The following is a 24,362-nucleotide window of genomic DNA, read 5'->3' on the forward strand; positions in this document are numbered from 1 at the left end:
TTATTTTCCTAACCTGTTGCTTTAATCATCTCTTATACTAGATTTTAGAATCTGTTATATTTGGGGGCCTATAGCTCAATGAATGAGTTGGGAGGATAAGATTTGTTTCCCAAAGTTGCTATATTTGTCTAGTAATTCTTTTATCAAAGTACTGTTGAAGGACCTTAGAATTTTAGTATCTTTCTACTGAATGCTTTAGGAATATAAACTTTTTTTTTTTTTTTTTACTGGATTTTCATTTAATGCTAGAGTGTTGCTTTATACATTATATCAAGCGTTGCAAGGTCAGACAGATTAGACAATACTTTATCAAAACAAAAAATAATAATGGTAAAAAGACTGATAAAGTAAACCTTTTCTTGCCCTCACCTTTATTATGTGATCTCTTGATGTAAACATAAGCATCAGTGTTTCCCCCCAAAATTGATTTTATGTTTCAATTTATAATTACCTTGATTTCTTTAATGATAGTTATTTAAAAACACTGAAGCATTTCACACATTTGACGTGTGCATTTTAAAATAAAACTAGAGTTTAAGAAAAAGTGGAGAAGGCCCATCTAAATTTGCTGCCTTTTGGAATATGTATTCTGAATCTTGTTTTTAAGCATTTAAACAAAAATGCTTTGAGGGAATGCTACAATCACTGCTCATTATCTTGAATTCACTCGCAGGTCATTTGTTCTTAACTGTTTAAAAAAAATAAAAGTGAATGTTCACTATGTTATTGCTCCAAAGGAAATCAGTCACAATTGTTCATAATGGGTGCTTATTTAAAAATGAAAGCCCTGAAAAAAATGAAAGCTCTGAGAAAGATTGCACTCCTTATTTTTAATGCTTCAAACATTACAGATGTTGACAATGTGATGAAACTAGCCTGCCTCTAGTATTTTAGCGGTCTGTTCCATGGAGCAGTTAGAGATGAGACTGTATTATAATGAAATATCTATTAAAATGCTTATGCTATACTGGAAAGTTGGGTGTGTACCCGTGCTACACTGAATTCTGTGCTCCAACAAAACATTTTGTAATGTTCTGGTACCTGTTCATGTTAATGCAACATGGAGAAAATGGTTGCTCTCCCTTACTTGGAATAAACTTAGAGCAAAATTCGAACAAGAGCACCCAGAGCTATTTCTAAAAATGCAAGGCATGTTTTTCTTTTTTTTTTTTTAATTTCTCCAAAATAGGACTGAAGATTTTAAGAAATAAATATGATTTATTATGGCTATTCTGTTTATACATAGATACTAGATCATATAAAGAGATTTGGTAACTTGTGAAGAGCCAAAAAGTACATGAAAAAAAATACCCAATTTATTAATAATTTTAAAAATGCAAAAAACAGGGATTTCCCTGGCGGTCCAGTGGTTTAAGACTGCGCTTCCAATGCAGGGGGCGCGGCTTCAATCCCTGGATGGGGAACTAAGATCCCACATGCTGCAGGGCGAGGCCAAAAAGTTAAAAAAAAAAAAAAAAAAAAGCAAAAAACAGCAAACCTAAGTGCCACTTTTTGTTATCTAAGCCTAAGTTTAAGAACAAAAATGTTGAGGTTGAGGTTGAGGTGCATGTGGAGAGCAAGCACTCAGACTCTGTTGGGAATGCTGATTGATGCAGACTTTCTCAAGGGTTTTGTGTTCATCAGAAGCCTTGAAGTAAAAATCCTTTGATCTAGCAGTTCCACCTCTGGGAATTTAGCCTAAGGAAATAATTGAACAATGGAGCCCAAACTAAAGACAGTGATATTCATTGTAGCATTGTTTATAGTAGCAAAAATTGGAAACATCTCACATTTACATCAGTAGTTAATCAAATTATGGTTCTTTTATCCATTGAATATCTTATAGCTGTACAGAATGATGCTGTGCAGGAAAAGATGGCATAATATGGAAAGTAAGTTACAAATTAGTATGTATAACATGGTCTCATTTATGGTTTTAAAAAAAGTATACACTAAGGCTTGGTGGCTATACCCCTAACAAAATGTGAACAGAAGTATCACTGGAGAATGGATTGCAGGAAATATTTACTTTGCTGATTTTTTAAATATAAGAAATACAGACTTTTTATAAGCAAAAAATTGTTTTTAAATATATCTATCTTTGACTAGCACTTCTACTTTTAATAATCTGTCCTACCAGTATAACTGGAGGAGCATGCAAAGATGTTAGTTAACGTTCAATGCAGCATTGTTAAAAATAGTTTTTAAAAAATAACCCATCTACCTATCCCCTATTGTCAGGAATTTAAATAGGAAAGTCATGGTATAATCATGCTTCACCGCCATTGAAATTGAAGATGTAAATATGTATTTATTGATATGGAAAAGATGGTCACACCATATAACAAGGAAGAGACTGATTAATAAACGCTGTGTGTAGGTAGGAAGGTAGGTTTGTAGGCAGCCAAAAGTCTGAAATGTTCCACATGACAGTGTCAACAGTAATTATTTCTGAGTAATGGGTAATTTTTAACTTTGTATGTGTTTTTATTTTTTAAATTTTGTGTTTTTATTTGTATGTTTTTATTTTTAAAATTTTGTACGGTGAACAAGTATGTCTTTTGTTCTCTTATTACCAGAGAAAGTAAAAGTCAACAAAATTAAAGACCAAAAAGAAGAAATAACCAAAAAATATTGTAAGGTACTATGTGAAATTCCATGGAGATAGATGAAGTACATTTCTAGGAAATTTTACTGTTTCAAAGTGGCTCCCAGGAGAGAGAGCTTAAATCAATAACCATGGAAGAAATGAAAAATTATCAGAAGATGCTTTCTAAATTCAAAGTGCAAGGTCCAGTTGGCCTCAGTAAATTCTTCCAACATTCAAAGATATTAAGTAGGGTGACCATATAATTTATTAAAGGGAGTTTTACTTGGGACAAGTGATGTAAACTGGAGCTTTCCCATGTAAACCTGGATGAATGTTCACATTACTGTTACAGCTTTTTCTAAGCAAAGAGCAAAAGGCAAACTTCCAAGTTTTTTTATTCCAAAATGATCTTTATACCAGAACTTCACAAAGATAGTGTGTGTGAACATGTACACGTGTATGCTCACACACACCGAAGATCAATCCGGCTTATGAATATCGATGCAAAACCCTTCAATAAAATACCATCAAATAGAATTTAGCAGTACATTAAATAAATACATGGTCAAGTGGGGCACATCACAGGAATGTGAGCTTGGTTCAGTATTGGAGAAGCTGGGCTCCATATTAGATCAAAAAAGAAAAATCTATATTGTCATCTTAACAGGTGACAAAAATGCTTTGCTAAAATTCAACATCCAATGATATATTGATTGTGGCAATGGTTATGTGACTATATACATTCGTCACAACTCACTGAACCGTATTCTTTATAAAGGTGAATTTTATTGCATGTAAATTATATGTCAATAAACTTAACTTCATAAGAATAAATAAAATCAGTCTTTGGTAACAGAAAACATATCCAACACACATTCTGGATTATAAAGAAAAAATTTAAACTTAGTAAAATTAGAATAAGGATATGTTACTTTTGTTGCTTTATTTTAAATACCGCATAGTCTCATGACAAAGCAGCATCATATTTTGTGAAACACAAGAAGCATTCCCATTTAAGTCAAATGCATGATAAGAATGCTCATTTTCATTGAAATTATAAACCTGACTCAGAAAGTACCAGCCAGGAGACAAGAGAAAGTAGTAATAGATATAAACACTGAAGTGGAACTTATTATTTGTAGATATTTGAAGTACGTACCTAGAAAGAAGAGAATCAACTGGAAAATCATTAAAAACAGTAAGAGAAGTCAGTAAGACACAGGGCTGGTTATAACTGGTGCTGGTAGGGGTGGCAGTGGGAAGAAAAGGAAAAACTGGATGCATCCGTCATCCACTAGGAGAGGTTTCAAAGGTATCACCCACCATCATTCTCATGTTCCTGACGTGCACCAGGCCCCAGGTCAAGCACTGCAGGGTTTCCCTTTACTTCTAAGACATGGCTGCTGTCCTCTTAGCCTGTAGCCAGAGACTAGGTTGAGTATAAAGAAAAATGACAAAGGATATTGTGGAAGGAGGGGTCATCATGCAGCAGACCAGGAATGACAGTCCTGGGGAAAGAGGGCTGAGACTAGAGTGGCATGGACATATATACACTACCAATAGATAGCTAGTGGGAAGCAGCCGCATAGCACAGGGAGATCAGCTCGGTGCTTTGTGACCACCTAGAGGGGTGGGATAGGGAGGGTGGGAGGGAGGGAGACGCAAGAGGGAAGAGATATGGGAACATATGTATATGTATAACTGATTCACTTTGTTATAAAGCAGAAACTAACACACCATTGTAAAGCAATTACACTCCAATAAAGATGTTTTTAAAAAAAAAAAATAAGAGAAAAGAATGGGTTTTCAGAGGTCATGAGCTGGTGCCTCAGAGCCTAAACCAGCGTTTATACCCTTTTGATCAGGCCCACCCAGTGTGTTAATTAGCTTTTTTATTTTTTTGTAATTTAACATGTACAGATTGTGAGAATCCATGGTTTTGAAAATCTGAATGCTCAGCCTCTCTTGAAAAATTAGAAGCTTCAGCATTGAATGACACCCTTTTCTGCAAAGGGCAACAGTTGGCTAGAATTGCACAGTGGCTGTCTGTCTCCTTTAGATGCCCCCCAGCTCTCCAGTCTGCTGAGTGCAAATGCTCTTTCTTGTAGTGCTATCACTCCTCTGTCTGCCTGCCCTCGGAAGCATTTCAGTTGTTGATAATAAACTGAAGTGAGATACTGGGCACACGTGTAGACAGTTGACTTAGTCACACTATTGGGAAAAGTGGTGGAAGCATTTGAAGAAATTAAATATTTGCTTCATTAAATGCACAACTTCTTCAAACCCAATAATATATCCCTAGTTCCCTCATCTTATTTTAAAAATTAAAACATTATATACATTTAAAAAATTATTTTATTTTGTTTTTGGCTGCGTTGGGTCTTCGTTGCTGCACGCGGGCTTTCTCTAATTACGGCGAGTGGGGGCCACTCTTCTTGCGGTGCACAGGCTTCTCATTGCAGTATCTCATTGCAGTGGCTTCTCTTGTTGCAGAGCGCGAGCTCTAGGCACACGGGCTTCAGTAGTTGTAGCACGCGGGCTCAGTAGTTGTAGCTCACGGGCCCTAGAGCACAAGCTCAGCAGCTGTGGCGCCCAGGTCCAGTTGCTCTGCCGCATGTGGGATCTTCCCGGACCAGGGCTCAAACCCGTGTCCCCTGCACTTAGCAGATGGACTCCCAACCACTGCGCCACCAGGGAAGCCTAGGCTGTGGGGTTTTTCTAGCTTATAGTCTATATCCGGCTTCCAGAACTGCTAAGTATAATAAAAGCACTAGCATTAATTGCATTTTCCCTTCATTTTTGCTGAAGAAAAGTGGAAGTTTTCATGTTGTCAGTGATGGAGTACATCAAATGTAAGCAGCCCTCTGAAACTGTAACTAGCTATTATTGATGAAGAAAAGAGCGATGTAATTCCCCCAGATTTGACTTCTCTAAAGCTAAAGGTTATTATAACCTGTTGCTTGTGCCCCCAATTCCATTTCCTCCACTCACTCCAGGACTTTCTGTCCCAATTATCTTTCCTTTCCTGTCATTATTATTTCTCTTACCACTAGTCACTTCTCGGGAAAGAAAAAAAGTTTAAGAAAATCCTGTCCTTAAGAACCCTTCCATGACCCGTCATGGTGATGTTTTATTGCTTGCTTTCCTCTGAGTCTATGCGGAAGCACCTGGCACCCCGTCAGAACTTGAAAAATGTTTTCTCAGTTTGAATCAACCACATTTTTCAGAGCATAGTCTACTGGCTTCCTCCAGTTTCTTATCACCCACCTAAGGTGCAGCTCCTCCCAATTGCTGCACACTCCCTCCCTCTGTTTCTATCTCCCTCCCTCTGCCTCTCCCTAAGATCCCCAGGTATCTCCCAGACATCATCCTCCCTCCCTGCAAACAAAACCAAATCCTTCAGCATTTCTGACACATTTGACAAGTGTCATTTTATTTTATTTATTTTATTTTTTTTGCGGTACGCAGGCCTCTCGCTGTTGTGGCCTCTCCCGTTGCGGAGCACAGGCTCCGGGCGCGCAGGCTCAGCGGCCATGGCTCACGGGCCCAGCCGCTCCGCGGCATGTGGGATCTTCCCGGACCGGGTTACGAACCCGTGTCCCCTGCATCGGCAGGCGGACTCCCAACCATTACGCCACCAGGGAAGCCCGACAAGTGTCATTTTAAATCACGGTTTGCTGCTGGTATCTCCAATGTGATTGGCAGAGCCTCCAACTTCATTTCAGCTCTTCTCCCCTCCTTCCGTAAGGCCTGCTGCAGGCAAAAAGCCTCTTTCTCAGCCTTTGGCCATCTTGCTGAGGTCCTGTCCTCTCCAGGTCAAAACAGGGATAGGAAGGAGTCCAGATAACAGAAAAACAAAAATTCTCACATAAAGGTTTCACTCAGCTAGTGTTATTATTGGAAGATGGCTTCTCATGCTCCAAATTGGGCAGGTTAGAACAGACTCCCTGGGGATCCTGTCTGCAAGAATTCTTCATAGACCTTCTGTTATTCCCCTCAATCAGCTGAAAGCAATCTCCTCATCTTCTAAAATGTTAGTATATATATATTTTTTTAGATGTTGGGGGTAGGAGTTTATTAATTTATTTTAATTTATTTTTGCTGTGTTGGGTCTTCGTTTCTGTGCGAGGGCTTTCCCCAGTTGCGGCAAGTGGGGGCCACTCTTCATTGCGGTACGTGGGCCTCTCACTATCGTGGCCTCTCTTGTTGCGGAGCACAGGCTCTTCTAAAATGTTAATATTTTAATAAGTACTTGTGAGCAGTAGAGATGCTTTTCATTCCAGGAGTTTCCAACCTTCGGAGCACATCAGATTCACTTGGAGAATATTTTTTTTTAATAAAAATGGCAATACCAGGTCCCGGGCCTATTGAGTGAGAATCTCCGTACTGGGGCTCTGTTGTGTTTGTTTTAAAAATTCCGCAGATGATCCCGATGCTCACTTAAGGCTGAGGATATGAGAAGTAGCTTATTGTATGGTTAATAATGTGCTGCTTACCTCCTTCCTGGATTCTCAACTTCCCTGGGGTCTTTTTCATCTTTATAATACCCACTGCAGAGCCTTCATTGTAACAGGTTTTGAGTGTTTTGTGGTTTGAAGGATTTTGAAATCTCAGAGTTCTAGCAGAGAAGCTTTGTCACCAGTATTTGTTCAGTCTCCAAACTGAACTGCATGTAGATGCGGCACTCAATACATATTGCAGGAAGAGCTGGCTAGGTGGTCGGTGCCTAGGAAAGAGAAGTGAGGCAACAGTCTGGTTAAATAAGATGTACTGGTTATGGTTCTAGGATCTGTTTTGAGAAATCTCATGTCTGGCTGTGTTCTAAGAGTTTCGTGCGTATTACCTCAATTAATGTTCACAACAGTCATTTGATAGAGGGACTATTATCCTCATTTTTCGATGAGGAAACTGAGTCTCAAGGAGGGGAAGTAACTTGACCCCCAAGCCACGCCTGTGTAAGTTACACAGTCAGGATTTAAACCCAGATTCTCTGACTTCAGAGCATGATTTCTTAAATACTGTGTTGTAGTACTTTCCATTCAAAGGAAGTAGAGCTTTAGAGCAATTTGGGCAGATACTAGGGTTAGCCTCTTCCTTCCTCCCTGCCACCCTCCTTCCTTCTTTTCAGTCTGTCTTCCTCTCTGTAGTCTGTCTGTCTGCTCTTGTGGTGAGATTATTTCAGAAAATTCATCCTGGCAGCACTTATGCAAATTGGGTAGGATTGGAGCCATCCTCACATGCCCAAGACTCATTGAAGTTGTTGTAGTTGAGGGGCAGACGGAGTGCTTTAGTAATAGAGGCCAGAGAGAAAGGGGAGGCTATCAGATGTTAAGCAAGTAAAATTGAAGAGATTTAGTGATGGTTTAGATGGAAGATGTGAAGGGGTGGAGAGATCTAGAATCTGTGCAGTTTTGCTGTGGCTGTCTGGAGAGATTATTGTGTAATTCATTCTCAAGAGAAGAGTGGATCTGGGGTAGGGAGAAGTGAGCTTGTTCACAGACAAGTTTGAAGGACCTGTGAAAAGTAGAGTGGAATTGTCTAGTAGGTAGTTATATATTACAGTCTAGAGATAGGACAGCCCTACTTAGGGACATGAATCTGAGAGACGTCAGCACATTGGTCATAGTTGAAACCATGGAAGTGGATGCTGTTTGTTTAGAGAAAGAGTTGAAAGTGAAAGGGGAACCCGGAGAGCAAACATGAGGAAGCAATTTCTATGACTTAAATAAAACGTCTTGCCTCTGTGCTGGATGCCTTTTTGACCTTGAAGAAATCACTGGCTCTCTCTGAACCTAATTCCTTGCTGATAAAGGTTAGTGTAGGTGATTTCTAAAGCTCCTTTCAGAGCTGACATTCTGTGGTTCTAACACTTTGCATTCGTTTTCGGGACTGCTTTGGGGCAAGTAGGGCATTTATTAATTGCTGAATTTTGTAACCTCGCTAGTGTCTGTAAGCCCGTGCAATTACATGGATCCCTCATCTGTCTTTCTGATAAGCAGAATGATTATCCTGTAGGTGTCAAGTCCACCATCATTCTTTCAAAATAGCCTGGAGCACCATGAACATGGCAGGTTTGAGGAATCCACTTGTGTTACATGAGCTGTGAGCCTCTGAAAGCCAGACCCCTGGGCTTAAATTCCTCTACCCCTTAACTGGTTATGTCATCTCAGGCCCCTACGTTAACCTCTCTGTTCCTCCTTTCCCTCATCTATAAAATGAGGGTCATAATCCTAGAAATGGTGTAGGGATTAAATGAGTTCATATACACACAGTACTTAGAAGGGTACCTGGCACATATGCCCTCAGTTAATGTAAGCTACTATTGTATGATGATGATGATCATGATGACGACATTGTCTGGTAAAAGTGTCACAACCATAAGGGCTGAAGAAGTCTCCTCTTTTAGACTTTGAGCTTTCAAATGGAGAGTGAAGAAGAAAAATCTGTACCACTTCCTAATAAGTGGAACTTTCAGATGATAGAACTCCATGGGTGGTAAAACTTCATTTCCTACCAACAAGTTGAGCTGCAGGTGGAAAAGGCATACAGATGGTGAATTACGGTTGCATTCAGTTTATAAATTAGTAAGTATGAGATAGGAGGAAATAGAGCACCCCTCCATAATACATATTAGCTTAAAGTATAGCTGGGTGAAAGGAAAAGAACACATTAGAAACTGCCCTCTCTCTCAGTCATAGAATCCACTTTCTTCAAGCGTCTTAGAGGTTAGGTGACTCTTGGCTATGCAGCTGTCATCCTCTAAAGCCAAAAACATTTCCCTAAAGCATGTAGTTTATGAATCTTTAGGTCTGGGGCAGCAGCTTCAAACTTCTTAAGATCGTTTGGCGTGATCTTCAAAACATACCTACAAGGAGTCAGCTACCTGGAGAGAAGGGTGTGCATCTCAAGGAATGCATCTCTTGAAACTTCTTGCATCTTTTTCTGGTCCCTTCCCCCTTCCTCTTCCGGTTTTGTCTGAGAGTGGCTGGGTTCATCTTGTTTATCAGGCTCAGCCTAATGTGTGTCTGTGCAGTTCATTATATGCCAGCAAAGACAGTAGCACGACAGCAGAATTCAAAACAGGGTTTAAAATGAATAAATGAGAATAAGCCTGTGGGATTAGTCCCAGTTGAAAAGTTCAGCGCTATCAGGGAGGGTAGCTGCTGCTGTTGGGGACAGACAAATGACTTGCTGCGGGGAATAGGATTCACTGATCTAGCCACATTTTTAGTTCCTGATGGCCTCTCCACCCTGTGGGGTCCATCTCTTGTCAGGCAGACTCAGAGAGTGAAATTCTTAGAAATGTGTTTTTTCTTATTTCTCCTTCTTAGAAATTGTCCACCTAGTTGCACATGAACTTTTCAGTTCATACTTCTTAGACCACAGAAACTGTGTGTCTCTAAAAATGACTAATTGTCTTAGGGAAGAAGGCGGGGAGAGAATTTTATTTCACAGAATCAAACTAAAAGCAAGAAAACAAAGGAAGCTTTTTGATGAGAGTAGGGGAAGAGTAGGCAGGGTCATTTTGCAATCATAGCACTAAGTATTTTCATTGAGAGAAGCCTGTTTGTATAGGGCCTTTACCATTTGCAAGGCCTGTTACGGACATAGCTCGTTTGATCTTTACAACAAAGAGGTTGTGTCCCCACTTCATAAATGAGAAAAGCAAGCCCAGAGAAGTTGACAGACTTGTGCAAGGTCACTGTGCTGGAAGTATGATTGTTTGACTCCAGGTTTGGTACTTTTTTTTTTTTTTTTGCTATAGTCCTACTGGCACTAATATGTTGAGCCCTTTTAGAAGTTTCCCAGACATCCAACTGGAAGACCCAAGTATATAATCCAACTAGATTTGCAGCTTTTGCATGTTTCAAAGTTAACTTTATACATTATCCATAAAGACATCAGTTCTTTTTTCTTGCTTGCCAGATGGGCTAATCTTTTAAGGGAAAGATAGCAGACAGGTAGAGAGAAACATGAAAACAGTAAAGGACAACAATCATAACCTTGGTTTATGGCCTAGGAGAAGTTTAATGCCAAAGAGAAGGCACTAAAAAATGGGTACTGCCTAAAATGTATAAAATTGGCGAGGATTGAAAAATGATACCAACTCATTGTTCTACTTTAGTCGAAGGACTTAAAGTAGAGAGTGGGGGCTGGATGGCTATTTTTAATATCTTCCCTTGAAAAAAATTGAACAAAATAACTACAATTCACATATATTTGTTTGCTTGAACTTTGGTGAGGACCTAGGCTGTTTAAGGCTCCTCTGTCAGGCCTTTGAGGCCCCCTTTCTGCCTTTTTACTTCTTCCCTATAAAGATTGTGGCTCCATGCAAGTGGCGTGATGGCTTTTAGCAGTTATCGAAAATGAAAGGTGAGCGGGTCAAAAGCCCCGTAGTAAGCTTTGTGCTTTGATCTTCTAATCCTTGCTGCTGCTTTAAAGTTTTAAGGATTAGATTAAGCAACCTCGAGGGTAGATGCTAGGAAGAGTCTCTGTACTTACTGGCTCTCAGTAAGTGTACAGTAAATGGTTGATAACAGTTTCTGAGATCATCTACTATTTTTCTTTCATTATGATAACAAAATAAGTTCCCTGCGGCCAAAGTTGCGTCCTCAAACACTATTCTCATTCCTTCCATATGTAATAACAGGCCCCGCTGAGTTCCTCTGAGTTACTTTAACTCTGTTTCATTTCATGAATTATGCTTAGGAGGATACTGCAGAACCGACTGAACAGAGTACACGGATTGCAGTTGAGAAAGTCAAAGGCTCTAAAATGGGCTTCATTTCCTCTTTCATGCCTTCATAGAAATAAGTAACTTTGAGGGCTCTTTGGGAACAGGGCCAAGGAGAACGATCGTTCTGTTGGTGATCTGTAACTGGCCTCAGACAAGTGTCCAGTGTTTGTGTGAGGCTCCTGGAGTCTATTGGTGTTTAGGGCCCCAGTGAAAGGCAGCTTGAAGGGCGTGTGTGTGTGTTTCTATCTGCTTTCTTTGTCCTGTCAAGGCCAACTAGCTATTCTTCCCCTGATAATGTTGTGTGTCAGAGAGATTTGGAAGCTTAGTGTTGGAGTTTAGAGTTAGACTCGTGGTTAGCGTTTGAACAAAATATCTTCATCCCGACTAAAGTACATTCTTATTCTGTTTTGTCCTCCATTTACATTCCAAGTTCCCATTCTGTTTTTCTCTGTATCGATAACATTTTGAGGACAAACTTGATATGCAATAAAGTGTATACATTTTAAGTACTTAATAATTTTTTACCTATGTTGATGCCTGTGTCAACAGCACCCAGAACAGGATATGGAACATTTCCTTGTGTCCCTCCCAGTTAGTAGTCCCAAGGGTAACCACTATTTTGGCTGCTACCTCCATCGATTGCTTTTGGCTGTTCTTGAACCGCATAAAGAGGTAGTCAAAGAGTATGCACTCTTATGTGTTTGATTTCTTTCATTCAACATTGTACTGTAACTCATCCATCTTGTTGAGTAAAGAATTCCATTGTATAATGTGTTCACCCTTTTGACTGTTCTGTTCATGGACATTTGGGTTGTTTCCAGTTTGGGGCTATTATGAATAAAAATGCAAGGAACATTCTTGTACATGGCTTTCAGTAGACATAAGTACTCATTTCTCTTGGATATATACCCCAAAGTAGAATTTCTTAATCATAGAACATGCATATATTTTCTTTTAGTAGGTAGTATGATGTACTGCCAAACATTTTCCCTAAGTTGTTGTACCAGTGAACACTCCTGAGCTCCTATGCTTTGAAAGTACACTTTTCCTCTGCAATATTTTTATTCTAGATAGGTGATATTAATTAATGTGGGATATGGAGACATTTTCCAGCTCATCTCAGATTATACATGTACACATATTTTTGTATTTCACATTCATTCAATATGGATTCAGAGGTGGATATCTGCCTTTTTATATGCTTGGGGGTTTAATAGTCAAAAATTGCTCCTAGATGTTTATAGAACTCCTATTTGCTGTAGCCCCAAACTGTAAACGGTGCAAACTTCCACTACTGTTTGAATGGATAAATAAGTTGTGGTACATTTAAAGGGTAGAATTCTATACAGCAACATTATGTTGAATCTCAAAAATAAAATGTTGAGTTAAAAGAAATTGCTCCTAGGAATTAAAAGGAAACTACCTGTTAGTCTGAAAAAATAAAATATTAATCACAATAAAGTTTAATGAGTAGATGTTTGATTTTATGACTTACCCCTAAGTGTGGTATTTAATTCATACCCGGAGTGAAACCAGAAGGGTGAATTGACTTAGGGAAGATCTAGACCTGCCTCTGGTATTATTTTTGCAACAGGCTGAATTGCATTTTATGGCTGCTCTTTTCTTTCATTTATCTTTTATTCCTTTGAGACGAAGCACTAACTCAATATATTACATACTGCTTAGAATCCTCAGCCCTGAGCATTTTAACTCTGTCAAGTGTGTATAAGCAGATGGTTTAAAAAGAATGGAAACTTAGGACTTAAACGTCTTGGTTCACGTAATGGTTTGTTCGGGTAGCCTACCTGCATGGGCTGGAGGGCCCTGTAACTAATAATGATATTCTTGATATGAGAAAAGGAATTGTCAAAGTAAGGAGCACTTAGAATCAGTCTAGAAAAGCCTATTAGGCTTTTCTGGACTTTCAAATACCAGAGTTCTCTTCCCTTTTGGACAGAGCTACATTAGTCCATTCATTCATTCATCATTCACTTGCACAATGACTCAACAACTGCTTACTGAGTGCTATGTGCCAGGCCCTGTTCTAGATAATAGGCTTATGGTAAGGAACAGAGCAAAGGCCTTGCCCTCGTGGAGTTTGCCTTCTTGAGGATGAGGCAAGAAAACAATGTATACATATTGTCATGTGGTGCTCTGGAGGAAAATGAAAACAGAGTGAGGGGGATGGGAGTGTAGACTTGGTATTGGGAACTGTTGTTGCTTTTTACAAGGAAAGGTCATTCGCGCAGAGAGCTGAAGGGATGGAACAACTTGATGTCCACTGGAAGAAGAGTAAGCTAGGTGGCGGGGGAGCATGCCAAAGCATAGCAAGGAGGCCTCTGCAGTTGGAGGAAGGCAGTGACTGGGTAGGCAGAGGGATGGCAGGGACCCAGATAGAGCTCTATAGATCATTGTAATGACCTCGGCTTTTCCCCCCCCCCCGAGTGGGAATCCACCAAAGAGTTTTGAATAGGGAAGTGACTCTTCAAGTCTTATTTTTAAGGATGACCTTGAACATAGGGTGGAGAATTGACTGTAGAGAGAAGGGTAGAAACAGGGAAACAAGTGAAGATCTCTAATAGGTGTATGTTTGATTTTGTAGTTATCACCATCTCTGTGCTTTATTAGTAAAGATGATTATTGTGTTTATCCAGACATGGATGAACAATGTTGGCACATTTGAGGCACACTATTGATAGAAATAATTTAGTAATATGCAAATTAGCAATATGCTATGGATATTATAAAATAAGCTCTGTAGTTAATACTTTTTTCCTATTCATCTAATATTGATTTTCTTACAGAAGCTCTTCCTCTCTCTTCTGTTTTTATTCAGTACTGTTGTACCATTCTTTCAGCTGCTCATGCATGAACTTCAGTTGTTTGTGACTCCTCTCTGTTTATCCTCCATACAGCCACGCAGTCAGGTTCTGGGTTGTTACCTTCCGGTCTCCACATCCACCTCCTTTTTCTGCCATTCCCAACTTTAGTTTCGACCCTCTTTTCATCTCAGAGTTAACCATCAAATTCTCCATCTTTATTTTTTTTAATAGATCTTTATTGGAGTATAATTGCTTCCAATACTGTGTTAGTCTCTGTCGTACAACAAAGTGAATCAGCCCCACGCACACAAACATCATCCCCACATCCCCTCCCCGCTGAGCCTCCCTCCTACCCTCCCCATCCCACCTCTCTAGGTCATTGCAAAGCACCGAGCTCATCTTCCTCTGCTATGCTGCTGCTTCCCACTAGCTAGCTATTTTATATTCAGTAGTGTGTATATGTTGATGCTACTCTCTCACTTTGCCCCAGCTTCCTCCTCCCCACCCCCCACCCCCGTGTCCTCAAGTCCATCCTCTATGTCTACATCTTTATTCCTGCCCCTAGGTTCATCAGTACCATTTTTTCTTTTTTTTAGATTCCATATATATGTGTTAGCATACAGTATTTTTCTCTTTCTGACTTACTTCACTCTGTGTGACAGACTCTAGGTCCATCCACCTCACTACAAATAACTCAATTTCGTTTCTTTTTATGGCTGAGTAATATTCCATTGTATATATATGCCACATCTTCTTTATCCATTCAACTGTCAATGGACATTTAGGTTGGTTCCATGTCCTGGCAGTTGTAAATAGTGCTGCAGTGAACATTGTGGTATGTGACTCTTTTTGAATTATGGTTTTCTCAGGGTATATGCCCAGTAGTGGAATTCCTGGGTCATATGGTAGTTCTATTTTTAGTTTTGTTTTTTTTTTTTGTGGTACGTGGGCCTCTCACTGTTGTGGCCTCTCCCGTTGTGGAGCACAGGCTCCGGACGCGCAGGTTCATCGGCCATGGCTCACGGGCCCAGCCGCTCCGCGGCATGTGGGATCTTCCTGGACCGGGGCACGAACCCGTGTCCCCTGCATCGGCGGGCGGACTCTCAACCACTGCGCCACCAGGGAAGCCCTATTTTTAGTTTTTGAAGGAACCTCCATACTGTTCTCCATAGTGGCTGTATCAATTTACATTCCCACCAACAGTGCAGGAGGGTTCCTTTTTCACCCCACCCTTTCCAGCATTTATAGTCTCTAGATTTTTTGATAATGGGCATTCTGACCGGTGTGAGGTGATACCTCATTGTAGTTTTGATTTGCATTTCTCTAATAATTAGTGATGTTGAGCATCTTTTCATCTTTCATCTCTTGGCCATCTGTATGTCTTCTTTGGTGAAATGTCCATTTAGGTCTTCCGCCCATTTTTTAATTGAATTGTTTGTTTTTTTTGATATTGAGCTCCATGAGCCGTTTGTATATTTTGGGGATTAATCCTTTGTCTGTTGTTTCATGGGAAAGCAGCAAAAAGAATATAGGTTTTGAAGTGAGGTCTTGATTCATATTGGTTCAGATCTTTGTTCTTCCATGTAGCTATAGGGCCTTTTGCAATTTTTGAACCTCACTTGTCCCTTTATAAGATGAGCATAACAGTATCTGCTTTATAGGATTACAATGAGAATTAAGTGGAACTATAGTGTTTAAAGGGCCTGGCAGCATTGGGCATTTAGAAAATGTTGGTTCTTTCCACCTTCCTTCTTCCACTTCCCTCTAAGATCCATCCACCTGGCAGGCCCTAAAGCATAGCTCTCATTGTGTCATTCCTCTTGTCAACGGCTTCCTATTGCCCCACATGTTAAATACAGGCACTTTTGTTTGGCATTCAGAGCTCCAATTCTCTGACTCCAACTTTAATTTCCAACTTTTTCCCATTACCTATTCGTCTTCATGTACTTTATGTATTAGCAGATTTGCTATTTTATACTCATGCTTCCAATTCTATATAAAATATCAGCTATTAAAATCCTACCTGTCCTTCAAATTCTGTCTCAAATACCATTGCACTCACAAAGGTGTAAACTATCTGGAAGTGGTTTCTCCTAGTCTGAAGTGTTACTGCACGTGGAGGAGGCACCATCGTGCCCATGCTCTGGAGCCCGAAGGGCGAGGTCCCACCGCTTCCTGTCATCCTGGGCACATTACTGAATCCCTGCGTCTCAGTTTCCCCTGCAAACTGGAACAAGGCTACTTACTTCCTAGGGTTAGTGTGAGGATTAAATGAGATTCTACATATGATGCACCTTGAATAGCGTGTGGCACTTGGAAAATTTAAATCAGTTTCTATAACTAGAGGTATGAATAATCAACATTGTTTCATTACCAGGATCTGTATTCTATGGGGACTTCAAATTAAAAGCTGTTTGAGAGACAGTGGAGAGGGCATGGATTAGGATTCTCATACTGGATTCTAGTACTGGTTCCCACTACTAAACAAGCTATGTGATGCTGACTGTGCTGGCCTCTGTGGATCTTACTTTCTTCAACTGCAAAAAGTAGGCCAAACAAAAATCACTAAGCTCTCTTTCAGTTCACCTAGGCACATGGATATCTAATAGACACTTCCAACTCAAATCAAGCAAAACAGAACTCTTAATTTCTACTCCTCTAAATACACTCTTTCCCTATCTCAGTAAATGATACTGCCATCTACCCAGTTTACGTAAAACACCTGTGAGTTGCCTTTGAATTATCTATTTCTTTCACCATCTAAATCGAATCCATCTGCACATCCTATAGGTTCTACTTCCAAAACATATCCTGAATCCATCTACTTCTCCCCCATCGCCATTGATACAGCCCTAGTCCAGTAATCTCTTGTCTGTACTGTTGCCATGGTTCCTAATCCATCTTTGTCTCCACTCCTGCCTTCTTTCAGCCTGTTTTCCACAGAGCCAAAGTGATATCTAAAACATAAACCAGATAATATCACTCTCCTGCTTAAAATGCCCCAGTGGCTTTTCATCATACTTAGAATAAAAGCCAAACTCTTTTACCCCGTCATACCACTCCCCCCCGTTATGCTTCAGCGGCACGGCCCTTTTTTCTTTTCTTGCCAGCTCACCACACTTACGTTTGCCTTGGGCCTTTGCACCTGCTAGTCTCTATGGTTGGAATATTCATCCCCCAGATGTCCGCAGGACTTGGTTCTCGTCATTTAGATCCCAGCTCTATCTAATTGCCCCCTCCCTTCTACCAGTAGTGCTCTATCACACCACCCTATTTTATTTTTTCCTAAGGCTTACCACTATCTGAAAAATAGCCCATATATTTATCTCTTCTCCCCCAAATAGAAATTAAATGTCTCCATATTAGGGCCTAATTCCTACCACATTGCCTGGCACACAGTTAGTTATGTGCGAAAAAATCTGACTGAAGACACTAAAGAATAAATATAAACCGATTTTTAATGATATGAAAGTTTGTTACTTACATGAGCCAAGTATTGTGTTTTTATTTTTAAAGTTCGAGGACCTATTGGTTTTCCCCTCATTAAATTCCTCATCCTAAATGAACATGATTGAGCACATATGCCTGTGCTGGAAATACGATTCTAAATAAAACAATAGTAATACAGGTTGGTTTTTTTCCCTCTTTGACCGAGTTCCCAGATTTCCCCATTCTCTCCAACTCCTCTCCTACAGTACCACCTTACTGCAAATTACCATCATCTCTGGCCCCGAGGATTGCCTCCTCTCTGGTCTTTTTCTGTAGGTTCTAATCTCCCAGTAACGTTATTCCCCGGACTGCAGCCATGGACCTTTTCAGTCGCCATTATACCCATGGCTGGAAAACCTTCCGAGTTTTCACTGTTCTCAGGGTAAAGGTCCACCACCTCACGTCCCGCCAGCTTACTCTCCACTCCAGGCCACACTCCCTCCCTCCCTTCCTGGTTCCCGCCAGCCACCCAGCTGGCAGCCCTCGCTTCCCGCTTCCCAGGCAGTTCTACACCCCATCCTTTTGGCCTGCTTCTTGGGATCTCAGGAGATGGTCCCTTGCTCAGGGAAGGCCTCTCTGGTTAGGACGAACTCCACTCGTAATCATACAGCCCCACATCGCCAAGGACCTCTCTTTCAGAGCTCTAATTTTATAAATATATACTCCTGAATATGGTGGTAACCTTATTAACATGCGTTAAAGCAGGTCTGCGCTCACAGATATCAGCGGAAGGAACGTACTGACTGGCGGCCCAACCACTCCTCCCCCCTCCCCCTAGGGCTGCGACGCAGCTATTCTGCGTTAAGCGGGCGCCACGAAGAGAGACATTGTAGGGCGCCTGCGCCAAGGGGCACGCATGCGCAGAGGGACGAGCCCGCTGACAGATTCTCGGTGGCGGTGGCGGCGGCAGCGGCCCTGGACTGCGGGGAATGGGAATCCTAGGTCTTTGAGCACCGCCCCCGCCTCCCTGCCCGCGACATGGCTCAGGAGAAGATGGAGCTGGACCTGGAGCTGCCTCCAGGCACGGTTGGGAGCCCGGCGGAGGGCGGCGGCAGCGGCAGCGGCGGTGGCGGCGGGGGCCTCAGGAGGTCTAACAGCGCCCCCCTGATCCACGGCCTCAGTGACACTTCGCCGGTGTTCCAGGCCGAGGCGCCGAGCGCCAGGCGAAACAGCACAACGTTCCCGAACCGCCACGGCCTGCTACTACCGGCCTCCCCCGTCCGCATGCACAGCAGCCGCTTGCACCAGATCAAACAGGAGGAGGGCATGGACTTGATCAATCGAGAGACCGTCCACGAGCGCGAGGTGCAGAACGCAATGCAGATAAGCCACTCCTGGGAGGAAAGTTTCAGCCTGAGTGACAACGACGTGGAGAAATCCGCCTCCCCGAAACGCATCGATTTCATTCCGGTGTCGCCAGCACCGTCACCCACCCGGGGAATTGGGAAGCAGTGTTTTTCACCATCCTTGCAAAGTTTTGTGAGTAGCAATGGATTGCCTCCAAGCCCTATTCCCAGCCCAACGACCCGATTTACTACCCGGAGAAGCCAGAGTCCAATTAATTGCATTAGACCAAGTGTTCTTGGACCATTGAAAAGAAAATGTGAAATGGAAACTGAATACCAGCCAAAGAGATTTTTCCAGGGCATCACCAACATGCTTTCTTCTGACGTTGCACAGCTGTCAGATCCTGGTGTGTGTGTATCTTCCGATACCCTTGATGGAAACAGCAGCAGTGCCGGATCTTCTTGTAATTCACCAGCGAAAGTCAGCACTACCACCGACTCTCCTGTGTCACCTGCCCAAGCGGCCTCTCCATTTATTCCAGTAGATGAACTTTCATCTAAGTGATTCACCCACCCATCCTGAGACTCGGTTTTGTTTTTGTTTTTGCAATGGAGAGAAAAATGAAGTTGGAACAAGCACTGAACTTTGTCGATTAATTTGAGGCTATTTCCTATTTTACCCTTTTCCTTTTTTGGAATTTCCTGAAATGTTGTTATTCTAGAGAACTTTTATGGCAGATTCCTGCGGGTGCCCTTGAATTCAGTGTAATATTTTCAGACGTTTTCCCAATAAGTGTGTTGAAGCATACATCTTTACGCTGCTAATATGTCTAAATACATATGTTATCCCTTGATTTTTTAAAATAACTGAGAGCTCTATTTATTTATGCGATTATTAAGTTCTGATGCAAATATAAATGTTGAATTAATCAGCATAGTAAACTGATGTTTTAAAATTCCATACTTCATGCCCACACTAATTTTTAATGTTATTTTCAGTGATTGCTAATTTCTATTTGATGAAGAACAATAACTTACCTATGTACAGGTATTTTTAAAATGTTAGTTTTATCCATCCAGTGGTTGTCTGTTTTACCCAGGAATCCTTGAATATTTAAGTTTCTGGGTACAGAAGTGGATGGGGGATGGTGATAAAAGAGCAGAATATAAAAGTTTGCAACAAATCTTTTAAAATTAAATATATAAAAGTAAACATATTTAAAAAACATTTTCTAATGAAATTTTAATAGTAATTCTAATAAGTTGTACAAATATAGCTACTATACAGAATTTATTTTATTTTTTTTTTTAACCAGAAAGTGCATTCTTTTGGGCATAATCCTAAAGTGAAATGGGACAGTGCCTTGCAGTCTTAGCCCACTGTACATAGGCTGAGGCCAGGTTCTTTGTACCACTGCAAATTTTAAAGTTTTTCCATTGTAGAAGATGTGTGGGAAGCCCTGTTGAACTTCAGCAGAGCACCCAGGCAGATGAAACTCTCTCAGTCATTAATATGCTTTAAAATACCCAATCGTGCCTCAGTGAAAATCCTTGCCAACAAGGAACCAGTGCAACTTTTGGCTGCTTTTATGCTCTGCCCATCTGTCACCTTCTTGGTTTTCCCTGGCTCAGGAAGGAAGCAGCTGTTTCCTTGCCAACAGGTCCTTCCTCTCCACCTCCCAAGAAACTAGGGCATCATCGGTTAGACAAAGGTACAGTGTGACTCAAACTTCTGACAGTAAGCAACAACAGGACCGTGGAATTGTTTCAGGAACCTCTGTGGTTAAAGCTACAGCTGGACTTGACTGCCTGGGGGATGTCGTTTAATTAAGGGGCAGTGACTTGCCAGAGGAAATCAGGGGAGAGTCATCTAGGTAAATCATTATTTAACTTAGGTTTTGTTAAAGGTAGAATTGTGAAATGTTCTTTTCTTTGCCTTTTACAATTAAGACAAAGTATGAAAATATTTAATAGCAAATTTTTTTATATTATACTTCCTTATATTTCCTGTATCTTCCTTAACTAGATAAGTAGGTAGATAGAAAGAATGGCAAACAAAAGGGGAAGGGGAAAAAGAAGAAAAAGAGAGACCAAGAAACCAAGACAAAATGTTCCGCCTCACTTTAAGTTATTGCCTACAGAGACTTTAACAATTACGTGGAATTTTTACAACTATGAGAATAAATGGAACTGGTCAACTTTTGGCAGTTGCCTCAAGAATTCAGTTCATTACATCGAGGGTAAGATCGTGTCCACAGGCTTAAAATTCTCTATTCTGGGTAAAAGGGTTAATGTGCTCCAGTTCTGACCTTGTTCCTCAAATTCAAACGTATGTGTCCAACTTCCTGTTGGGCACTTCGACCTGCTTCCAGAGGTACTTTAACCTCAGCACCTTCAAAACAAAATTTATTATCTCTTCATTTAACTTGTTCTTGTATTACCTAAATTGATGTCATCCTATCTAATTTCTTACAACCATGGGAAGCATCTTTGACTTGCCCTTTTCTCTGTGTGTCAAATCCAGCTCAATCACCAAGTCCTGTCTACTTGTGAAGTGAATCTTGTGTCTCCCCTTCTCTATCTCTGTTGCCCTGATTTAGCTTAAGTTCCGGCGTAAGTGATCTCGCAGCCTATTTTCTTACCTCCCTTTTGGCCCAGTCTTCACACTGCCTCTAAAGTGATCTTTCTAAAATATAAACTTGAGTTTGTCATCCTCCTGCTTAAAATCTTTATATGCTTCTCCATTTTCTATAGTGTAGAGAATGCTTTCTTTAACTTGACATATGATAAGGTCCTTCATGAGCTGGCTATACTCTAACACAGGTTTAATCCTCTGCTCATCCTGTCCCAATTACACATCTTCCCTTCTTACTCTGTAAACACTAGACCACTTGATACTCTAAATATGCCATGTACTTTCATGTGTTTGTACCTTTGATTAAATTGTTCCTTTCCCTAAAATGCCATTTCTATCCTTTTTACCCAGGAAAATGCTGTTTCTTTTTATTGCATTTGAATTTAACTATGAAATAATGTATACCTTCTGCTTATAAAAATATTTAAACAATACAGATATCTATATAGTAAAAAAAAAAAAAATGAAAGTCTGCCTTTTACTATGTAAAATTCATCTTCACTACCCATAGGTAATTTCTGTTAATAATTCGCTATATGTCATACAAGATGTTACTTTGCCTTCCATGTATATGTGTATATAAATTCAGGAAACCAACATCTCACTGACATCTCTCTTTTCTTTCCCTCATATCTAATCATTCACCAAATCTTATTGATTTTATCTTCCAGAATCTATCTTCTTTCATCTGTACTGCCACCTGGATCCAGCCTACCATCATTTCCCTCTTAGGCCTCCTAATTCCCACTTGTCCCTTCACACTCATTCTGGTTGGCTACCCGTTCATCCTCCATACACCAACTAGAGTAATCCTTTTAAAATTGCAGATCTGATCCTTCCATCTCCCAGCTTAAAGCTTTTCATTTGCTTCCTGTTGTTCTTATGGTATACCAAAATGTATTAATTCTGCCCTAGGAGGCCCTGTGCAGTCTGACCCTTGCCTCTCCCTCCCCTTGCTTTCTGTGCTCCACCCTCACTGGCTTGCTTGCTTCTTGTTCAGTACATCTTGTTCTCCTGTTTTATGGGCTTTTACCAGATCCTTTTCCCTGAAGGTATAGAGAAGCTTTTATTTCTATAAGTTTATTTTTATATATAGGTGGTAAGTTTTAAATCAGATAAGGCTCTAAGAGTTTATATAGACAATTTAGATTATTGTATTATTGCTCATGGCTTCAGTCATTACTCTATAGAATGTATAGGCTTAGCTCATGTAAGAATTAGCTTCAAAAAAACCTTTTTAAGGTATTAGTATTGCTAATCTATAAACTTTGTGCTAGAAGCCCCAAAGCACATACCAACATTGAGTTAAGGTACAGTTTGTCATGTATAACAAACCTCTGTTGTATATTTTCCTTTATGATGTTTCTCAAAAACACAGTGTAAATGGAACATATAATTAATGGTCACCAAATCTGCAGCTGTGGGATGTCGGAACCTTTAAGCGTACTTAAAAGATCGATTGTAATCAAGAATAACCTGTATGGGATTGCCTTCCAGTGGTTCACATTTATCAGTTCAGCCGGCTACATACCTATAGCAAGAGACCACTCTTAGATATTTGGCATATAAGGGGGAAAGGGTCAAGACTTATGAGGGAAACAGGACTGAGAATTGTTTTCTTATTGGCATGTTTTTAGATGAGTAGAAAAAGTCTGAAGATCCAAGAGAGAAGTGGGAGATTGGGGGGAATAGTCGCCAAAGCAACAAACCGAAGAAGATGATGTAACTGATACTTCCTGAGTAGCATCAGTGAATAGAAGAAGGAGTTGGTCTTGGAAAGGTTGTCTAGAATAATTTTTTTTTTTCTTTTGCAACAGGAAGGAGAGTGAAAAGGCTAGGCAAAGATAGCAGTAAATGTTGAACTGATTTGTGTTGCAGGAGTTTAGGGGTTTGGAGGCAGGTGTGTATGAAAAGTGAAAAGAATTTGTATCTGATTGCCTCTGTTTTCCAAGTTTTAAGGAGTGTAGGGTGTTTCAGGGTGGGGCAGGAATAGATTTGGAAGCTTGAATGAAGTAAAGGTTTAATGCTACCTCTGTGAGAATCTGTAAAGGAGTGACAAGGGTGAGTAGGAGCTTTATTAGGCCACATTGGATGACAGGTTGCCATTGGATGTCCGGTGCAAAAGAAGTAGATTGAATTGACCTAAGTTTGGGAATTGGTTAAGCGGGAACTAGGTAAAGTCAAGTGTGTGAAGCAAATAAGTATTCTGCTGAAAGTGGAGTTGAGTGATTGGCCAAGATCTTGGAGATGCTAAGAGAAGTCAGCAGCGGGTCATGGAATAGGCCGTTTTTTTTTTTCCAAGGTCTTACGTTACAGTCATCCATGACAAAGTATACAGAGAATCTGATCTCACTGCAGAACTCTCACTTTAGCAGTTTTGCCCATATTTTTCATGTCTCATTGTGTTCAGAGACTCAATCCTGAATCAGCAAGCCTTGAGTTCCATTTAGTGGATTTAAAAAAAAAGTTTTTTTTGGAGTCAGATTGCTCACTGTAGCCAAGACAGTTCTTTATGCCTTCCCTACCTTGCCATGCAAGTAAAAAGGTTTTCTTAAAAGTTGATATGACCTTTATATTAAAAAGTATATATGAAGTACTTGCTACATGTCAGGCACTCTTCTAGCTGCTAAACAAATGTATTGTTTCATTTAATCTTCATCAGTATCCTCTGAGATTAGTGCCATATTATCCGCATTTTATGTGTCCTCACTTATCATGGAGGCACAGAGACATTAGGTACCTTGCTCAGGATTCCGAACTGGGAGGCAGTGGTTAAAAACACAGACTGTGGAGCTGGGTGGCT

At 40.5% G+C, this 24,362-nt stretch overlaps 2 protein-coding genes across 6 annotated transcripts in view; both read left to right on the forward strand.

Moving 5' to 3' along the window:
• PIP5K1B (phosphatidylinositol-4-phosphate 5-kinase type 1 beta) overlaps positions 1–24,362 on the forward strand; it is a 327,342-nt gene that overhangs the window by 53,120 nt on the left and 249,860 nt on the right. The window lies entirely within an intron of this gene.
• PABIR1 (PP2A Aalpha (PPP2R1A) and B55A (PPP2R2A) interacting phosphatase regulator 1) lies at positions 17,905–20,209 on the forward strand. The gene has a single exon (XM_004276422.4). It carries the CDS (start codon positions 18,617–18,619, stop codon positions 19,487–19,489), a length of 873 nt encoding a protein of 290 aa, XP_004276470.1. The 5' UTR covers positions 17,905–18,616; the 3' UTR covers positions 19,490–20,209.

This window comes from Orcinus orca, chromosome 6 (genome assembly GCF_937001465.1).
Source record: "Orcinus orca chromosome 6, mOrcOrc1.1, whole genome shotgun sequence".
NCBI classification, from domain to species: domain Eukaryota; kingdom Metazoa; phylum Chordata; class Mammalia; order Artiodactyla; family Delphinidae; genus Orcinus; species Orcinus orca.